Source organism: Empidonax traillii, unplaced genomic scaffold (assembly GCF_003031625.1).
Source record: "Empidonax traillii isolate 1590-97213 ecotype Southwest subspecies unplaced genomic scaffold, ASM303162v1 scaffold773:size403244, whole genome shotgun sequence".
NCBI classification, from domain to species: Eukaryota; Metazoa; Chordata; class Aves; order Passeriformes; family Tyrannidae; genus Empidonax; species Empidonax traillii.
This window is the reverse complement of record NW_020955966.1, coordinates 290,794-310,275: the sequence shown is the minus strand read 5'-3', so window position 1 is coordinate 310,275 and position 19,482 is coordinate 290,794. Positions and strand designations below refer to the sequence as shown.

The following is a 19,482-nucleotide window of genomic DNA, read 5'->3' as shown; positions in this document are numbered from 1 at the left end:
CCGTGTAAATGATTGACAACTGTCTGATTGCTAGAACCATCGAGCCTGTGCTCTTTGTCTAACAGCTCCTAAATTCTTTGTCTGGTAAATGGAGTGTTTTCTAGAACCACGATGTGGTTGAACATGAATGAAACAGCAGCACATGGGCCAATGAGGTTTCCAATCAGCTTGTGAACTCTAGTTAGGGGAAGCTTCTGAACTTACCTCTTTAGTAATGTTTACCACCTTCCTGATGCATTTCCTTCTACCAAGCCACCACCCCAAGAGCCATTGACTCAATCTCAAAAGAAGCTGCCCTTGCTCCAAGTCAGCTTTGAAAATGGGGCTCTTCCCTGTTCTCTTTCATATAGAAAATAAACGTGACTTGGAAATGCTTCTGCTCTATTATGACGGAATGAGAAAAAGTGCTGATGGCAGGGTAGGAGAAAAGGGTGACCAGCATACACCCCTCCAGAAGGAACAGCACCTTACTGGGGAACAAACTAAATGAGACTGTGGTGATAGTGCTCCTGCCAACACTTTAATTATTGGGGATGACAAATTTTTCAGTTAGAAATGTTGATTGGCACTTTTAACTGCTGCTGACCTGTATGGGGTTTATATGGAGAAGTATATAAAAATTGATCTATGAAGCTGAATTTTTCTGATGTACTAACCCTGACAAGGTGAGTCTAAGTGCTGCTTTCCCACAGCAGTTCCTCTCCTCAGGGCAGCTTTTTACATCATCCTTCTTTGTTCAGCGGGACAGGCAGTGTGGGCTCTCACCCCAAACCCCTGGACCATGCAAGCTTTCCAGTTTGAGGTACAGTGCTGCAGGCTGGGGGTGGGGTGACTGGAAAGCAGCCCAGTGGGAAAAGGTTCTGGGGGTGATGGTCAACAACTGGCTGAACATGAGCCCGTGTGTGCCTGGATGGCCAACAAGGCTAGTGATGTCCTGGCCTGTATCAGCAATAGTGTGGTCAGCAGGACCAGTGAAGTGATTGTCCTTCTGTCCTCAGCACTGATGAGGCCACACCTCCAGTACTGTGTCCAGTTCCGGGCCTCTCAATTCAGGAAAGACATTGAGGTGCTGGAGTGAGTCCAGAGGGGGCAACAGAGCTGGTGAAGGGTCTGAAGCACAAGTCTGATGAGGAGCAGATGAGGGAACTGAGGTTGTTTAGCCTGGAGAAGCAGAGACTCAGGGCAGACTTTACTATTTTCTACAACTAAAGGAGGTTGTAGCCAGGTTGAGGTCAGCCTCTTCTCCCATGCAGCTAGTGACAGGATAAGAGGATGTAGTCTCAAGCTGCGCCAGGGGAAGTTCAGGTTGGACATTAGGAGGAATTTCTTCACATAAAGGGTAATTAAACATTGGAATGAATTGCCCTGGGAGATGGTTGCATCACTGTCCCTGGAAGTGTTTAATGAAAAGACTGAACATGCCATGGTCTAGTTGACATGGTGGTATTTGGTCACAGGCTGGACTCGATGATCTCAGAGGTCTCTTCTAACCTAATTGAGTCTGTGATCCTGTTGGAGAAATACCTCGACAACCGTTTGATCCCTAAAACCTTCTGGGGGCGGGACAGGAGGTGGCTGCAGCAGGAGAGAGGGGGGGCGGAGCGGGAGGGCGGTGGCGGTCGGGGCCGCGGCCGCCCCGCCCCGCAGTCCATGTGGCTGTGCCGGTGCCGCTGTCGGGCCCGCCCCGGGCTGCTCGGAGCTCCCCGTGCTCCGCCCGCCGCCCCGCACGGTGAGGGGGAGCCGCGGGCGCCGGGCGGGAGAAGGTGCCGGGTGGGGCGGGGCGGGATCAGGGATTGGGGCGGTGGCGGGGGCGCCCCGGGCAGGGCGGGCCGGGGCTGCTGAGCGGGGGTTTCTCCCTCGCTGCCATCGGCGCTGGTGCCCTGGGAAACCCGCGGCTGCTCCGCCCGGCATCCCGGTGGTTCTGTGGGCTGCGGGTAAACAGCGCCCGGCGGCGGCCGCGCCGGTCGGAGTTTCCCGGGTACACGCAGTACTCGGCGCCGGGCTTTGGGCTCCGCGGTCGCTGCATCGGCGGGGGACGTCCTTTCCTGGAAAAGCTGCCCCAAGTCCAGGTACCCCGCGGGCGGCGGGGGGGTCTCTGGTTTTGCGTGCTGGTTCCTCGCCAGCTGCCTGGTGCGAAGGCGCAAGGAAGCGGCCGCTTTTCCTGCTGACTGGCTGGCGCTGCCGGAGGAATAACACTTACTGCCCGTCCGTCGGCTGCTGGCGATAATTATTGATGTGCTGTGCTGGGAGCTGCTGCACAGCAGAGCCATTAGGGCAGCTCAGAGAGACAGAAAACTCGGAATAACAACTTGAAAAACACTGCAGGGGATGCAGTGCGGGGCTTCCGGGAGGCGCTCTCCCTACCTTATATGTTACTATTCAGTTTAATACATTTTAAGCGGGGTTTAAGTGGAGTAGTTAAATTTCCTCGTGTATTTCTTTAGAAGCTCGCAACTGTCTTTAAAAGTTAGCCAGAGAGGTAGAAGAGTAGACAGGAATCATCTTCCTGCCTCAGACTTTCTGGATCTCTGGTGGTTTGCTGGGCCGTAAGTGCAAATAACCTGTATGCTGATGATAAATAATATTGCATGAAAAGATTGTCCTTGTGAAATGTCACATTAGTTCAGACATTGTTTCCTTTGATTTTTTAAATGCCGAGAAGCAGCATGATGTTCTTGAACAAAAATTTGGGCATAGTGGCAAGAATTTTTGGAACTTGACAGGTGGACTGGGTATAGTATTGGATATGTTAGATGAGAACTGAGCTGTTGGCGTTTGGCTGGTTTGCAGTGACATGATTAACAGTTATTTTCAAAGTCACCACGTTTATGGTATGAAAATTACATTCTTATCATGAACAATAGTCTTGCCTTTAATCTACTCATTTCTGCTCGTACTAAGCCTCTCCTTAGTAGATGGAGTGAAAACCTCTAGTAATTTTCTAGCATTTCGTTGTGCAGCCATGAGATAGAGATAGTAAAAGGATTCCTTGCCTGCCCTCTCTGTTTACAGAGCTACATCAGTTGTGGTGAATCTTGGAGTAAGAACTGAGATGGCAGAGGAAGTTATTCCTCTCCTCTTTGTGACCTGCAGATAAAGGGGAAAATTACCCATGTTGTATGGGATGCTAGCACAGATAACTAGTGCTCTTAGTGCAGTTGTTGTTTAGGCAAGAGAAACTTAACAACTACCCCTGCACTAAGAGCACTAGTAAGTTGTTGTTTGGGGTTTTTTTAAATTTCTTTGTTATGCCAGGTTTTTTTTTCAAACAGCTGTGAGCGTGTAAATTTTGCTGTTTATGTTCTTGCAAGGATAATCAAATGTGAGGATTTTTCCCCAATTTAGAATGTGATTTGCAGGTCATTGTCCAGTGGTGATTCCCGCTAATGTCACTGGGACTTTGTTGCATGAATGGCTTGACTTTTCTATTGTGCTATGTGTCCAAGAAGTGCAGAGCTTGCGTGGAAGGTGTTCTTCAGAGCTGTCAACCCCACATTTTATAATCTAGTAATTTCAGGTTCATCACTTTAGGTTGGTGAAAGAGATGTGGTTTAGGGCTTTTTAGATTGAATTCAACAGGTCACTCTTCTGGTTTTGCATTTTAAGGTTGTACTTGGAACTGGAGGGGTGGAAATTGCCGTGCAGGTTTCCATTCCTGATGCTTGTTGAAATCCATACCAAAAAACTTGAAAATTATATTTTGCTTCTCTGTTACTCAAATTTTTGGACTTTTCCTGCATTTTACTAACATTTATAATGTTTAGTAAATGTCAGTTGCACTCCTTACCCTGGTGCAGGATCAAACTATACCTGCAAATATTTGTGCAATTTCCTGGGTTATCATAAGTTTGCCTTTGAAGTGCTGTTGGGTACAATCTAATCAATTGTAAAACAAATAAAGAAACGTTGCTCTTCGCAAAGCATTTTGAGGAGCCCTGGAGATGATGAACTTCAGCACACATGCATTAACTGCACCCAGAGAGACGATGAAGTTCAAGTGAGCTAAAAAGCCACAACACCCCAGAAGATTCATCTAGCAGGAAGGCTGTCAATACAAAGCTTTCAGGAGTGATGCTTTGGGAAACTGTTGTCTAGTATGATGTGCCAGTCAGCAGAAACTACTTGGCCGAAAAAGGCTGTGTAGCTGCTGTCACTATTCTTTGGTAGTGTGATCAGTGTTCCCCTTATAGAAAAGGATCAATAGAGACTAGGCTAATGAACTCGGTGTGCTGCACAAAAATATACTGGATAAGTGAGCTCCTGTATAATCTAGGTCCACTGGTGTGCATCAGTGACACGTAGACTGCATGTAGTCTGATCATTACTATCTTACTGTAACTACGGTGATTTTCAGGACCTCTGTATGTCTATATCGAACTGACTTAATGGGGAGCTGCTGGAAAAACAGGCAGGAATAAACAGTAGCAAACCCAGATGAGTAATTTCTGGTTCAAGGGAGTTTAGATAGTTTAAAAGATAGGGAGAGGTTACTCCTTTTGAGTATCAAAAGCAGTGTGGCCAACAGGGCAAGGGAGGTGATTCTGCCCCTCTGCTCCACTCTGCTGATACCCCATCTGCAGTGCTGCATCCAGCTCTGGGGTCCCCAGCACAGGAAGGACATCAGCCCGTCAGAGCAAGTGCAGAGGAGGGCCACACAGATATCAAGGGGCTGGAGCACATCTCCTTTGAGGAACGTCTGAAAGAGTTGGAATTGTTCAGCCCGGAGAAGCAAACTCTCCAGGGAGACCTTATTGCAGTAATTGAAAGGGGCTTGGAAGAAATATGGGACAGACTTCTTAGCAGGGCCTGTTTGCAATAGGACAAAGGATTTTAAACTAAAAGAGGGTTGATATAAACTAGATATATGGACAAAACATTTTATCATGTGTGTGGTGAAGCACAGGTTGTAACAGGTTGCCCAGAGAGGTGGTGGATGCCCCATTCCTGGAAGCATTCAAGGTCTGGTTGGATGCCCTGAGCAACTTGCTGTAGCAGAAGATGCTACGGCTTATTGTAGGGGCCTTGGACTAGATGACCTTTAAAGGTGCCTTCCAACACAAACCATTCTGTGATCCTGCAGGCTGCCCCTCAGGTACAATATAAAGCTACATGTGCCTTCCTGTGGGACTAAAGGCCTTGAGAATACTTGAACTGTTTTGGAGAAGACATCTTAAGAGAAAGAATCAGAGCCATTTATCAGGCTGCAGCCTCAGAGGAAGCACTTCAGAGGAAACAGGTCCTATGAGAGGATGTTCGAAGGAGGAGGCTTCCTCACATTCCAGGGGATGGGCGTGTAATAGATTTTCTTGTTACTAAAATTTCTTTTCTCTCCAGAGCTTTATTTCTAAGTAAGAATTTTATTTTGTTAAAGAATATTAAGCTTAAGGTTATTAAAGAATGTCATAGGTCCTAAGAACAGAACCAGGTGTCATCCAAAGTTTTGTCTGCAGAAAGGACACATCTTATGTAACTGATGCACAGATATGTACTGTATTTGCAGAGAGTGAGAGAAGGCAGAGGTATATGTAGCTTGGTAGGTGAAATGTGAAACAGGAGAAATCAGTCTTACAAAGTTCTGGAACCAGAGCAGTCTGTATGAAAAGCAGAGATTAGATACTTTAATGGATGCTAAGCTCTTCCAGAAATATGGTAGTCAAATATTTAAGTGCATGATTTGAGTGAATGAACTACCAGAAAAGCTTGGGAGATCTGGAATTCTCTGGACTGTTCAAGCAGTTTCAGTTGCTTAATTCAGTTTAATTTAAATCTCTTATTCAATATTAAATTTCCAATTTGCCTCTGGATTTGGGCTGTGGCAAATGTAGAAAGGGCCCTGTGAGTTGATTTAGCTTTGCCTTGTGTGGCTTTATTATCATTAGAGTTTAGCTGTGGAGATGATAACAAAATTTAAATGATTCATACTTGTGGGGGTATCATTTTGTAAACAAAGCTAAATGTGTTTATTCTCATTTTAATGGATAGATTGATGCTTAAAAGCTAGGGAGTTGTCAAACAATAAGTCCACAGATGAGCTGTAATTCAGAGCCGCCTCCTCTTGTGAATGTCTCTTGTCCTTTCTGCTGTTTGACTTTCCACTGCAAGTCAAAACATATCTGAAAATTGATTGGAGGATGTTGGTTGGTTGTGGGTTTTTGTACCTACTGACATTTTAAGCAAAGCCAGTTGCTCCACATGTATTCAATCCTTGTGAGGAATATGAGTTACAAGATTGTAAACAAAGACAAAAAAATAAGAAGCTGCTGTGTTCTGACACGATTTTATTTCATCAGAGCATGCATGCAAGGGGGAAGCTTGAGTTCCATTCAAATGACACACTAAAAACCCCAAAAACCTGTTCTTTGTCTTGGGATATGTCAAAGCTCTTGTTTTATTTGGCACAATTAAGGTATTTTAAGGTATCATTTTCCCCGCCTAGACTTACACTAGACTTGAAAGAATAAGATTCTTTTGTTTCTTCGAATTAGTGTTGAGCATGGCTCACCAGTGCGTTTGTATTCCACCAATCCTGTTTTACAGCACAGGTTACTGATTTTTAGAAAGGAGAAGAAACAGCTGTCTTTTGCCTTGTCTTTGAGCATGCATTTTGTGAAATCAAAGCAGTTAAAAAGTTATTCCTTCATTCTGTCCTCTAGATTATGTACATCTATTGAGTCTAACAGGGTTAAGACAGTGTATGTACAGTTTTTTTTACAAGAGCATTTCCTGTGTCCTACTTAATTTCCTGTTTGTATCTTATCCCCCAGTGACTGGATCAGGTAACCTATCAAGGTTCGAGAAGGGAAATTCGTATGGTTCTAGGTGTTTGCCTCTTACCCAGAAAGAAGCTGGAAGCATTCATTCTGAAAGACCTGAGCCTAAAACTCTTTTAGCAGTGTACAATAGGCATCCTTTTGTGTGTTTTTCTCCCATGTCCCATCTGCCTCTCACACCCCTTGTCCTTTGCATTGCCCAACTTTGTATTGGTTTCTGATGCCTGGTGCTCGACTAATCTTGCTTCAGGTGGCACTTGTGGTAAAGACCGTAGGGGTGTGTTTTGGCTGATTGGAACCTCAGCACCTCATCTTACTGGATAGTCTAACTAGCCCAGGACCTGTCTAGATCATCTGTAATCCTATCGTCCTTCCATGTGGCTTTAGTCCAACTTCCAATGGCTTCTAAATAGGAACTGTTACTTCTGCTGGACCAGCACTGAATAATGGTGCCAGGACAAGGTGGTCCAACATGCAGGCCACCTCTGGCATATATATATTGTAAGTTATTCAAGGTCTGAATGTGGTCATCTTGACTAATCTGATAACAGTGCTGAGGACTGTGATAAAGAGTTGATTTAATCCCTCAGGGAGAAGCAATGCAAGAAAACCAAACACTGTCATACCTTAATTAGATGTCCCTTCCCAAGAGCTGCAGATCTCTTAAAAAATAATGCTTTCCTATCCTGCAGAGTGTACTGTACCAGGTTTTAATCATCTTTAAATTTTGCTAAGCATGTCTAAGCAAAAAGTTGGAAAGCACTGCATTATTTTTCTTAATCTGTTACTTCCTTTCTAAACCCCTTATATTGGTAGTCAGAATTTTGACTCGTTCTGTATCTTAAAATTTCTCTTTGATGCTCAGTGAGAGTGGTGTGACATTCATTTTCACTGTGCACATTTCTGAACTTGTTTTCATGTTACAAGGTGTAACTGGGGCGTGGAGCCAAACTGTGCAATGGCTGCGAGGTCTGTTTGTGAACAGCTGTTCTGAGTTGGCAGTCTGAACCAGGGCACCCGTTTCTACACTGAAGTAATGGTCCTGTGCTCTGTGTTTGTATGCTGCTTGCAGGATTCAGGTTGAGTACTGATGATGGAGAATGCAAATATGTAACATAATAAGGTGCTGTTAAGCAAGAGGACAGAAATAAATGGTGTCTGGTCTGTATTTGCGACCTACAGCCTGGTAGTGCTGATGTGGTGGGTGAGGGTTGGTTAGGGTTCAGATAACTGTCTTCTCAGTGATTGCTGTATTTGCTACCTGTACTTTTAAATGTTCTCAACTTTGTCTCTTCTAGGAAAAACAAAATGAAGGAACTAGTGTCAAACAGTACAACCAGTATATCTCAAGCCAGGAAAGCTGTGGAGCAATTAAAAATGGAAGCATACATGGATAGAATGAAGGTAAACTTAGACTTATTGTTGATATTTTTAATTCACTGACTAGCTTGTGTTACAGTGTCTCTTTAATATGTAGACAGACTCAACCAACTGAAATAAAAAATCCTTGTTGAACTATAAACCAATATTCAGTACTGTAAATGAGTCACTAACTCCTACTAACTACTGTAAATAACTAACTACTAACTACTCCTACTAACTACTGTAACAGAGACACTAACTGGTGCGTTCTAGTGAAGCGATTTCCAAAGCCTGGCTTATAGTTTGCTTCTGAGTGTCTTTTACATCTGTCAAAAGTGATATTTTGTGAAATACTTAAAATAAGCTGGCAGATGCAGGGGTGCTCCTCTTTGTCTGTCGCCTGTAGCTTAATTTAAGTGCAGCTCAGATTTCTCAGTTTTTCTCCCTTAAGACCTGGAATAAGTCTTTAAGATATTGCAGTACTTTTGAACAATGATGAGACAAGAGAACTGCTTTGATTTGTTTTGTTTTAGCACAGACGTCATTGCACAAAAGACTTGTATGACTGCAGCGTGCAGTTATGATTTTTCACACTTGATAACTTGTTGTATGTGAAGATTTCATTTTATCATGCCTCTAAATATATGTATATTAAATATTTTTACTAGAGGCACTATTAAACAGAGGTTCTCAACATTTTTAACCAGCAAAGTCTGTGGATTATTCTTGCCTGTCATTGTGCCTTCCACTAGGCTAAAATTTCGTGAATAAATAGAGCACCTAAAACCTAATAGTGTCACAGAAAGTTTTAAGAAAACAATGCTCATTTCTGTTGCTCTTTTACTCTGAAAATAGAGAATAATTATTTGCATTAAAAAATCCAATCTCTACAAGTAAGAACAGTTTCTAGTCTGTCCATCTCTGAAAAGGAATACATTTAAATTATCCAGTTTTCTGCAAACAACTGCACCTGAGTTGTTGCAAACTTTAACTGTTTGTAACTGAGATTACTAACTCGGTAAGACAGTTTAGAAATGTTGTACATTAAAATTATCACATGGTCTTAACTCAGTCTGTTTGTCCATCTGTCCCTATGTGCTGTAATTCTGCATGTAGTGAGCATGAGGACAATAGCATATAATTATGATTTTTAAAACAGTATCAGATCACAAACTCACTGATTGGAAACACAGTGTTTCTAATTCAGAAATATTAGTGCTGTTCACATGAGCGGTCAGTCTTGCCTATATGAAAATAGAAATTTCAGTCTCTCTGTTTCGTGGCAGTTTTTAGCAATGTCTTGCTAGATCACTGAATTTGCCAAAGTGCCGTTTCTGTCTTGTATAGTATCTTACAAATTCTACATAACCTGTTCACAGGGACAGGTGTTTCTATTTCCTGCAGTAAGGGAATTTCTATCTTTTCAGTGTTCAATGCAGTTAAACTGTCCCCTGACTGAGGTCATATTGCAGCTGCATGAACAGAAGTGACCAGAAGGAACGGGTGTGCAGGAGTGGGAGAGGAAAGGGTTGGAAAAATATGGCCCAGTTTATTGGAATTTGAAATCATTGATACTTAGTGGATTGTCTTAAACTTGCTTCTATGTATTCAGTGGTAATGTCACAAACCACGTCATTAGCTCAGTTATGCAGATAGGTTCATTAGTTAGATGTATAACATTCTTAATTACATATGCAAGGAAGACATAGGTTATTTTTACAGTCAGTTTAATTAAAAAGAACACAGTTATTAGCAAGTGTGGCAGACCTAAAAAACAAGATAGCTTGAAAGTGCAATTACTTCACCTTTCAAGACAGCTTGGGACCAAAAACCCATCACAGATAATTTGTCATGTTTCAGAATTATGAGGGTTTCTATACTAACATAAACTGAATATAACCTTTCAAAATGTCTTGATTTCTAGAATTTCTTTGAACAAGGATATAAGGGATTGTGAGAAGAGGTTGATAGGATTTTTATTCCTTCAGGATCTTTGCTTTGCTTTTTAATCTTGAATCAGCTAAGTGTGTGTTTCAGCATAGCCAGATTTTACCAAGAGACGTTCCAGCGGTTTCAACAGGAGACTTTGAGGTCTCGGATCATCACTGTAAAGGGCAGAGAAATGAATTTCCTTTTTTTCTGGCGTTTTGCATCTGATTAAACTAGTTAGACATTTAACAAAAGATCACTGCTTTCCAAATAATTTAATTAAATAATGTTTTGCAAATAGATATATTCCCATAATAGGCAAGACCACATTGTGAACATTAAAAAGGTGCCTGCATTATTGGCTAGGGAAATCAGAAGTTCTAATTCATTTTTTCTACTACAGAGGCACTTTGTTTTCCATTTACAGTAGCTGCTGTAAGCAGCAAGTGTTGGGTCTGTTCAATTAAAGTCTTGTAGCTGAAAGTGTAATGATAGTTGCCCGTTCCCTGCTGTGTTGCGGATTTTTCAGTTGATTTAAAAATCAAGTCCTTTAACCAGTCAGAGCAGCAAGCAGTGCTGTGTCTGACGTTCCACAAAGACACCTCGCTGTTAAGGTGTGAAAGAAACAGGACAACTTAAAAGCAGAGGATGAAGTTATTGGTGTATTGATTGGTAGTTGGAAGGAGTATTACTGTGGTTCTTTTTGTAAACTGTAGGAATCCCAGAAGGATTGCAAATTGAACCTGCCTTACATGCCTACTGAAGTTATAATGGAGCTAGAGTTATAATGGAGAAGTAAGTAGAAAGCAGGAAATGCAGATTTCAAGCTAGGAAACATCAAGTGAAATCAGATGAACAGTGGCCTCATGACTAGAATGTGTCTTCTAAAGATGCTAGCAGTAAAGTTGAGAAAGCAGAGATAATATTGGTGTTCATCAGAGTTGTCCTCAGAATAAAGCACTATTTAATCTTCTCTTTGCTAGCAGAAAAGCAAGAAAGAGTGCTCTGACATTTAAAAATCTTGGTACATCAATTATTATTCCATTTTCTTTTTCCTTAGTATTCCTAACTGGTCCTGAATAGTGTTGGGAGATAAACGGTGGAATTGCCAAATAAACGTGTGTGAATCTCTTTGTTTTAGATGTAAAGGATAAGCAGAGTGGGTGTCATAGCAAGGATGGTAATTAGTCACAATCCATGACAAGACAGATGACATAGTAATTGCAGCATTTTGCCCTGTCATTGAAGCTTATAATTATTAGTCCAGCTAACAGGATTATATTCTAACTTTGGCTGTTCTTATCACCTCTGTTATTCTGAAATATAATGGTCAAATTTCACAGTCCTCCTGAGACTAATTCTTTAAGGCATCAGGGTTGAATGTTTTGTTGAATCTTTTTGTTTCCTCTTGGTAATTTGACAACAAGATGTATTTTTCACTAGAGAGGGTAAAAGTAATTGTCCTAAACGTGAGATCAGTGTGATACCTATATACCCAATCCCTTCTATCCATACACTTTAAAAGAATTCATCAATCAAACTGGAGTCTGATTTTTTTTTTTCCTCTAGCCACCTCTGCAATATGTGTAAATTACTTTGAATATGCAGACCAAGCTATATTGCGTAGGAGAGCTGACAAGATAAATGTGTTAGTTTCATTTGAATATTCAAGTTACATACTCTTATTTTAATGCTTAATAAAAGCTATTCTGAAACTGTTCAGCAGCACTCAGCTGCAAATAACCCTGAAGGCGAGTGAAACCTCTGACGGAGTGGCCTCCATTTAACTCCTTCCGTGACACAAATAGGCTGATCAGCACATTATTCTGCACAGTGGCGGGGTGTAGCCCTGGCCGTGAGGCACCTCTGCCTGCTGACATGTGCTAAAGCAGCGTCTCTGCTGGAGCCTTAATGCCACGCTCAATGCAGGGGCCTTCCACTGCTGTTGCTCTGAATAATGACACTGAGCAGGAAACTTGCTGGAGGCAACGTTGTATTTTACTCTTTCTTTTGGCCACAGTTCTGACTTTGCCAGCACTGCTCACAGCCGCAGGAACCCGTGTTTTCATTGCTTCTAGATTGTGATCAGCTAGTTTAACTCCCTGTAGTGAGTGGTCATTATTCCGCTGTGCAAGCCTAAGTGGCCATAATTCACTTTTATAACTGCTGTAATTCCAGTGGGAGGATATCTCCTCCCCAAACTTTCTGTTTGCTTAAAGGATGAAAATATATGGCCCAGTACAGGTTTAGTTTGTGACAACGTGCTGAAATGTGATCGTGTTCCTGGTGTTCCGGTTCCCTGTTGCAAGTTTGTTTTTTTTTACTAAACTTAATTAGATGGTTTGTTTAAAAGCAAACTAAATTGGGATTTAAACATTCTGACATTGACAGAAGTGTTGCTCTGCTTCATGGCATTGCTACCAGCATTAGAGGACAAGTTAGATACAAAAATATATGGTGAGCTTTTGCTACTGAAAATCCTTTTTATTGTTACATGATATCAAAGCACAGTAAAATGTAGAGAAACAGGAAATTATATTACTGAGCTTATCCCTTCTAAGAATGATGATTGGCACTGAACTTCTATTCCATTGAAAGAAAAGCAATATACTTTGGACTGACGTTGCTTATCCATGCGTGGAACAAACAAGATCATTGTGGGAAGGTTGGTCTGTTGAAGTCCAGAGTTGGTTTTCTGCTTCTGTAGGCTCAGTTTGATTAAAAAGACTCTTGGTTTCATGAATAAAATAACTTACTCATTAGCTTAATTGAAGGTGAAATGTGCTGGGCATCTTTAATAAGCCCTGTCTTGGGTTTATTAAAAGAAAATCAGATTATCTCTCCATTAGGTTTTATGGCAATAATGTTTATTATGACATCATTGCAATGAAGATGTCATAGAGCTTTTTGTGGGCACCTGTGGCTCTGAGTTTGATTTGCTCAGTTTGAATGTAAGAGTTCAGGGCCAGCTAGTTAATTAGAGCACAGATCTCTCTTAATTTGAGACAAGCATTTAAGCTTGAAGGACAATAGAGAAGTGAAAAACTATATGTTAAATAATTATGAATGTACTGATGATTGTCATTACTTGAAAATACTTCTCCAAAATGCTGGGGGGATAGAATAGACATTCCTCCTAACAGTACTGGAAACGTGCCGAACTCATCTTCAGTGGATAAATTCTATGCTAGTTTATGTTCTGAGGTACAGCCTACATAGTTAGCAAAGAAAAAGTATGTTTCTGTCATTTGATCTTTTGGGGGCTTGATAGGAATTTCATGCTCTGTCTACACTGTGCCTTTCTTTAAATAATCTTTTTAAAAATTCACAAGTAAATTTAAATGAAACTTTTGGGAATATGATAGGATTCCTAAGTTTTCTGTTTGTTGATTACAGATCTGTCTCTCTATTCTAGACAGTGCCCTCCTAGCCTAAGCCTCATTCTTTTGTCATTGCTTAGTAAATAGCTAATTGAAGTATGTCTGAAAGTGATTACAATCCTTTGTACCTTGAAGTCTGTAACTTTCCACACATTTTTGTTCGACCTGCTTCTTTCTTGAGAAGAACTGGTCCTTCTGAATATCTCTTCTGATTTGCTGCTCAGTTTAATGCTTCGTTTTGTGCTCTGCATGTGTCCAGCAGTCTGCTGTTCACATGTAGTGTCTCTGCCCACCCTTTTGACTTACAGGACAACTCAAAGACAAACTAATTTTAAATAACCCAAACACCCTTGCCTCCTCCACTAGGAGGATAGTCTATACTGGGATGCCAAACACAGGTACTTTGTGGATGTAAAAATTCTAGAAAGGTATGTTTTAGTGGATATTTAAGAAGTAAAAACTATGTTATTTTCTTCCAGGAGTTAATTTAAATTTCATGTGAATTCTGATTCAGTGCCTGTTGACTTCATAGGTCTCATCTGAAGTCTACTACTGGCTGGGCTCATGTCAAAGCAAGTAGGGTGTGGGGAAGCTTAAAGCTAACATTGATGACACACCTGCTAGTAAAATAGCAGAAATACAATTTGTTTTTCCTCTTCACTATAGTTGAGCAAACATGCTGACCTCAGTGTTTGACTCAGGAGAAGCTGTCATGTTGCTCAGAGAAAAAACTTTTAATGTAAAGATTTCAGATTTCATTTTCTCAGACTTTTGAAAACACATTAATTCACCAAAGCAAAGAGATACAGATAGCTGTGAATATCTTGCTGACCAAGCAGAACAAAAATATTTTGTGGATGCATTCTAAATACTTCAAAAAATACATGAGTCACAGTGGCCTAATGTCAAAAATATTCATAGGGCACAAAGCTGCAAAGGTTACAAGGTTTAATATTTCATTTTTCATTTAGTGCAAAATATCTTGTAGGCCAGCACACTGTTGCATTTTTATATGACTTTTCAGGAAGCATAAACCAATGTTTTGAATTTGGAGACTTGAGAATTGTTTATTTTAGAGACATAAAAATATTAAGGTGTATTGCTCAAGTTTTAATGCATGCTATGAAAAGTAACTTACTAAGCAGAAGATAATTGATCTTAATTCATTGAAAAGAACAGTATTTAGCTTAAATAACAGCTATGATCGGCTATGTTCAAGTTTTGTTCTTGATTTATTTTTTTCTTTTTAATCTCATGGTCATGTGCCTAAAGAACTTTTTGTTTGTTTTGCACTTCAAGGAGCAAAGGGTAGAAAGTGTTTGTGGAAAACCTTACAAGCAATGATTGGGAATAAGAGCTGAAGCAGGTGGCCTCTACAGAAACAGACACTTAAAGAAGAATCCATATTGTTTATGAATGATTAGCATACGAGTATGTGCTCCTGACCTCCTTCTGCTGGAGGGGAACAGCTGAACATGAATCATATAAATTGATAACATTTTATGTCACTATGTCAGGTAAAATTGATGTAAGGATTACTAGGCCTAGTAAGAGCAAATGGAGAGTTGTGGTCTCTAATAATTTAAAGGATAAAGCAATCTACTCCCTACTCCCTATTTTATGATAGCTCCCATTACATTTGTTTTTATGAAAAATATTTATGCCATGCAGATTGGTTCAGAATTACATGTTACAGTAGTTCTCTCTTCTCTTCTATTAGGTATCCAAGGCTGCAGCAGATTTATTGGCATATTGTGATGCGCACATTGGAGAAGATCCCCTTATTATTCCTGTGCCTGCATCTGAAAATCCCTTTAGGGAGAAGAAACTCTTTTGTACTATCCTTTGAGTCAGTTTTCAATTAAAAATTTCTCTCCTGCTAAAATCTGGTGGTATCAGTGTTGCATGCTTTTAGCATTTTTTTCTTCAGATATCTATACTTACCTTATAACTATAGTATTTTTCAAAGGTAGTGCATTTTCTGCTAAAAAAAAATTAAATTAAAAAAAATACTAAAAAATTCAAGGTAATCCTTCTCTTTAAGAACAATGTACAAGTTTAATTTCAGTTCTTCATAAATATTCCTTTGGTCTTAATGAAAGTGTCGAGTACAGTATCAAATTGTAGATATCTTTGCCAGTCATAGATTTTTCTGAGACCTAAATGAGTCATACCAATTCTTGAAGCTATTTTTAACATTCTTGTTTTCCTTGGAAGGTGAATTTAATTCATTTGCCTTTAAAAATTTCTATCTAAAGAGAGTAGTGTGACCTCTGCCTCAAGTAGCACTATTTAGGAAAAGATCCCAGTAATTTACAATGTGTGGAATGATTAATCTTACACAGTAAGTGGTGTTTTCTGAAGACTGTAAGAAACTTGACTACAAAAAGAATCTTAGTAAAGCAACATTGTAACTACAAGCACAATGAAGATGTATAGTTACACACCAGGACTGAATCAATAAAACTGTGGAAAAACATAGCTGCTTGTATCTTATTTTGAATTACAATTATTTAAATTATTTTATAAAGTAAACTGAACTGTGATATAACTGTTCCTGAGGGTCTTAGTGAAGGGTGTAAAACTGCCCTGAACAGCACAGGGAGGGGGATTATATTTTCTGAGCAGCTCTCTACATGCTTTTGCCCATGAGAGTAAGACTTTATGGGGATGGAGAGTATAATGGTAAATGAATGTTGTTCTACAATATACAGCGAGACCACTGTGCCATTGACAGCCACTGTGTTTGTATATTTTTGTAGCTGTACTTTGTCAGCAAGTATTTTATGGAGGTTCAGGGAGATTTTTTTGTTTTGACTTTGTTGAAAGTGCAGTGAGAGAAAAAGAATGGGGTGTGGAATACGATTGCCTTCTTCAACAAGTAAAATTAGGCTCACTCAAGGCATCTGATAGAAGCAACTATTACATTACAGATGGGGTTTTTTTTTATTCTTCTTAAAAAATAAGCGATAGCTCCTCTCTGGTCTGATGTTTTAGGACAGTTAACTTGTTGCAGGACTTCTTATGTACAGTGTGTCAGTCAGCCCCATACATAAGGTAGGAGACAATTTTGTTGGACAGCTGCACTAGTCTGACTTGAGACTGTGAACAGCCACCCGTAACGGATCAGGCTTCCTCCCTTCCTCTGCACAAAGTTGTATTCCATAAGCGTCTGAAATATCTGCAAGGCAAAGACCAGCTGAGGAACTGAGGGCCTTGGGATATACTTAAATGCTGAATTCAGATGCTAAAAAAAAAGGGCAGTTTGGTGAACAAAGTCATGTGCATTTCCCCCAAAATGCATGTACCTTGTCCAGCTTATTTTTAGCAGTTTCCATCAGTGTCTGTTGTACTGTTTTGTGTAGTGAAATACAAGATGACTGCATTGTACAGGTTTTGTTTTCTTTGCCTACCAACTTGGATAATGTGCCACACCCAACTGCGTTCAGGTACCAGCCTGGTCACGTGAGACAGATGGAACTGCTTTGGAACTGTGGTTCTGCTGCTGGCAGAACTCCCCTCATATCTCACAGAGCCCCCTTGCTATATTCTCTTTAAAAAACCCCAATATAACAACGTTCCTTTTAACCAATAGGCTTTTGGGATGTCTTCCATTTAAAGATTTGTTTTTTAATTTGGCAGATGAAGACATCAGTAGTTTAGTAGGCATAGAGCTGCTTCACAGTACCTATGCTGAAGAACATTCAAATGTCTTCAACAGGTCTTATCTTGGGAAGGTTGATCCTTGGTTCCTATTTCAAAATTTTCAGCTGAAGATTCCCATTCCCAGCTTTTAACAGGAATATTTCTTAATGCATGGTGTGTTTTTATTTTGGGGGTAGAGAAATAGGCTTTAGCTGACTGAGTAGCTGTTTTATTGACAGTGAAATAAAATTACCTTTCTGAAAATATTTGTTAAAAGGGAGCAACAAAATGCTTAATGATGTTCTTAAGGGAATCCTTCCTACAGTGTACATGATCTGGTAACTGCTCTGATCACCATGGCAACATTTTCATTTGTCCTTCCGCATGTATGGCTTTAACTGGAACAGCATGGGAGGGGAATATAGGGCATGCGGCTTTATTCTCAAAGGCTTTGTAGCAACTCGCATTTGTGGCTCATCATTTACATTCTCATCTAGAATAACAAAATTGCCACAGCTTATTACAGTATTGCAAACAGCTTGCTTTCTGTTTCCAATTAGGGTTAGTGTCTGATGTCCTGAGATTGAAACATTTCACAGTGGTTTTGAGCATCACTAGTTACAAGAGCTGCATTTACAAAAATCCGGAATTATTATTCAGAAGAGGAGAATGTCATTCTTTTGAACTCCCTCTTTTCTCCAGAATTTTTCTTCAAATAGTTGTGAGTGTGTTAGACTTGTTTGTGGTATCTTTTCTTCATTCATAACTTTCAGTAGGTAAAAAAAATTTGTATCTATTAAGATGATTTCATGCTTCAAATTTAAAAAAACCTACATGGAGTACCATAAATTGCATATTTATTTTAGCAGATATCTATAATATGTTTGAAGAGGTTAATATGTAGAAGCATTATTCCTTAGTGGAAAACAGGACAGCTTTCTCTAGTAAAATTGGGCCTTATTTAGCAGTTCCTTGATTGAATACATACTCCTGGCAAATTACTAATTTGAAGGGGAAGAGGGCGAGGCACACTTGGAAGATCAGCAGTCCAAATATAATTGTAACAGCTTTGGATCACATATGAATATATTACTTTATTCAAGAACACCATCAAAATACTGACTCTGAAAGAGAATGGCTTTGTCTGGTTTGTTGTTTGTTTTTTTTTAATTATTTTAGTGCCAGCTTGATCCATGAATCAACATTTAAAAAAATATCTTTTCCTTCAATCTCTCCAAACCAGGAAGTGTCTTTGTGATTATTATATTTTGTGCTGCTTTGACTTTTGAGGTGGTTTAGATAATCTGCTACTGATACTTGAGTTTCATGCTGAAACATCTTGCCTCACCTTTACACAAAAACATCTGAATGTTTTTATACCTTCCTCTAAATAATAAATATGTATTATATCATTAAGTATAACATAATATATAAAAAAAGCTCTCCAAAATGTGGATTTATCTAACAGTAAGGTTTTGTGTAGGCTGAAGCAATGAGTTTTTTATTTTTATCAAATGGTCTGATTTGATTCCTACTACCTTCGATGAAAACAAGACCAGGTCTGCTACCATCCTAACATTGTACTTCTCTCTCTCTCTCTCGTTTCATTTAATATGCCATTAGGCTTGTTTATGTCTGTTTCAGGCCCAGAAGGTAACACATGCTCCCTGTTAACTGTGTGAGTTGTGACTGTCATCTCACTGAATGAGAATTTCAGAACAGAGGCTGGATTCAAAGAGTTTTTGATGTGTTATTAGCAATCCGTTTTTATATCCCAGTGCTTGCTGCTGTGATGAAATGAGACTTCCTAAAGGTGGATTTGTGGTAAATTGTAACATCTCAGTAGCCTGTGTGGGGCTGGCTGTTTTGCATTCCTCAGATTAACCTCCTTGGTTCACCTTGAATTTCGATACTAAAAAACATTTTCTGCCTCTCTGTTATGTACTAAATTCTCCTTCTTTGCTTCCTACACCATGTATTAAGTTAGGAGCAGGGTGCTTGGCTGGTACTGATAGGCAAGATTTTTAAGCTAGCCTCTAAGAAATTACAGTCAAAGGAGGGGAAAAATAGGGAGGGGCATTTAAGCTATTCTACATTACAGCACAGGTTAAAATAAATATGAGCTGTGCTGTCAGTGACACAGGGTAAACACAGGAGTTGTTGCCAGCTGATTCATAAGGACATCATAACCAAGCATTTTTGCAGTGACTTACAATAGGATCAGCTCCAGCAGAAGGAAAGAACACTTGAAGAACAGAAGTCTGTAAAGGTGCATATTAAAGCCTGGAATTTCATTATGACAGTCATTTATCCAGCTGGATTTCTGATATCAAAGGAGTAACCAAATACGTACTTTGGGAGGACCTGATTATATAATGTTTTTCCTATCTCTTCAT

At 40.0% G+C, this 19,482-nt stretch overlaps 1 protein-coding gene across 3 annotated transcripts; it reads left to right on the top strand.

Moving 5' to 3' along the window:
- The first annotated feature begins 597 nt into the window (after positions 1-597).
- GNG4 (G protein subunit gamma 4) lies at positions 598-15,911 on the top strand. Of its 3 annotated transcripts, none has more exons than XM_027901336.1 (3): positions 598-665; positions 8,069-8,174; positions 15,162-15,911. In XM_027901336.1, exons 1-3 carry the CDS (start codon positions 628-630, stop codon positions 15,288-15,290), a joined length of 273 nt encoding a protein of 90 aa, XP_027757137.1. In that variant the 5' UTR covers positions 598-627; the 3' UTR covers positions 15,291-15,911. The 3 variants fall into 3 exon arrangements, with proteins under 3 accessions (XP_027757137.1, XP_027757139.1, XP_027757138.1); XM_027901338.1 differs by lacking the exon at positions 598-665 and adding an exon at positions 1,649-1,729; XM_027901337.1 differs by lacking the exon at positions 598-665 and adding an exon at positions 1,873-2,069.
- Positions 15,912-19,482: the final 3,571 nt, after the last annotated feature.

Coding starts and splice junctions, on each gene's coding strand:
- GNG4 (XM_027901336.1), top strand. CDS start 628: ATGAAGCTGAATTTTTCTGATGTACTAACCCTGACAAG. Junction 666..8,068: donor GATGTACTAACCCTGACAAG/GTGAGTCTAAGT, acceptor TGTCTCTTCTAG/GAAAAACAAAATGAAGGAAC. Junction 8,175..15,161: donor CATACATGGATAGAATGAAG/GTAAACTTAGAC, acceptor CTCTTCTATTAG/GTATCCAAGGCTGCAGCAGA.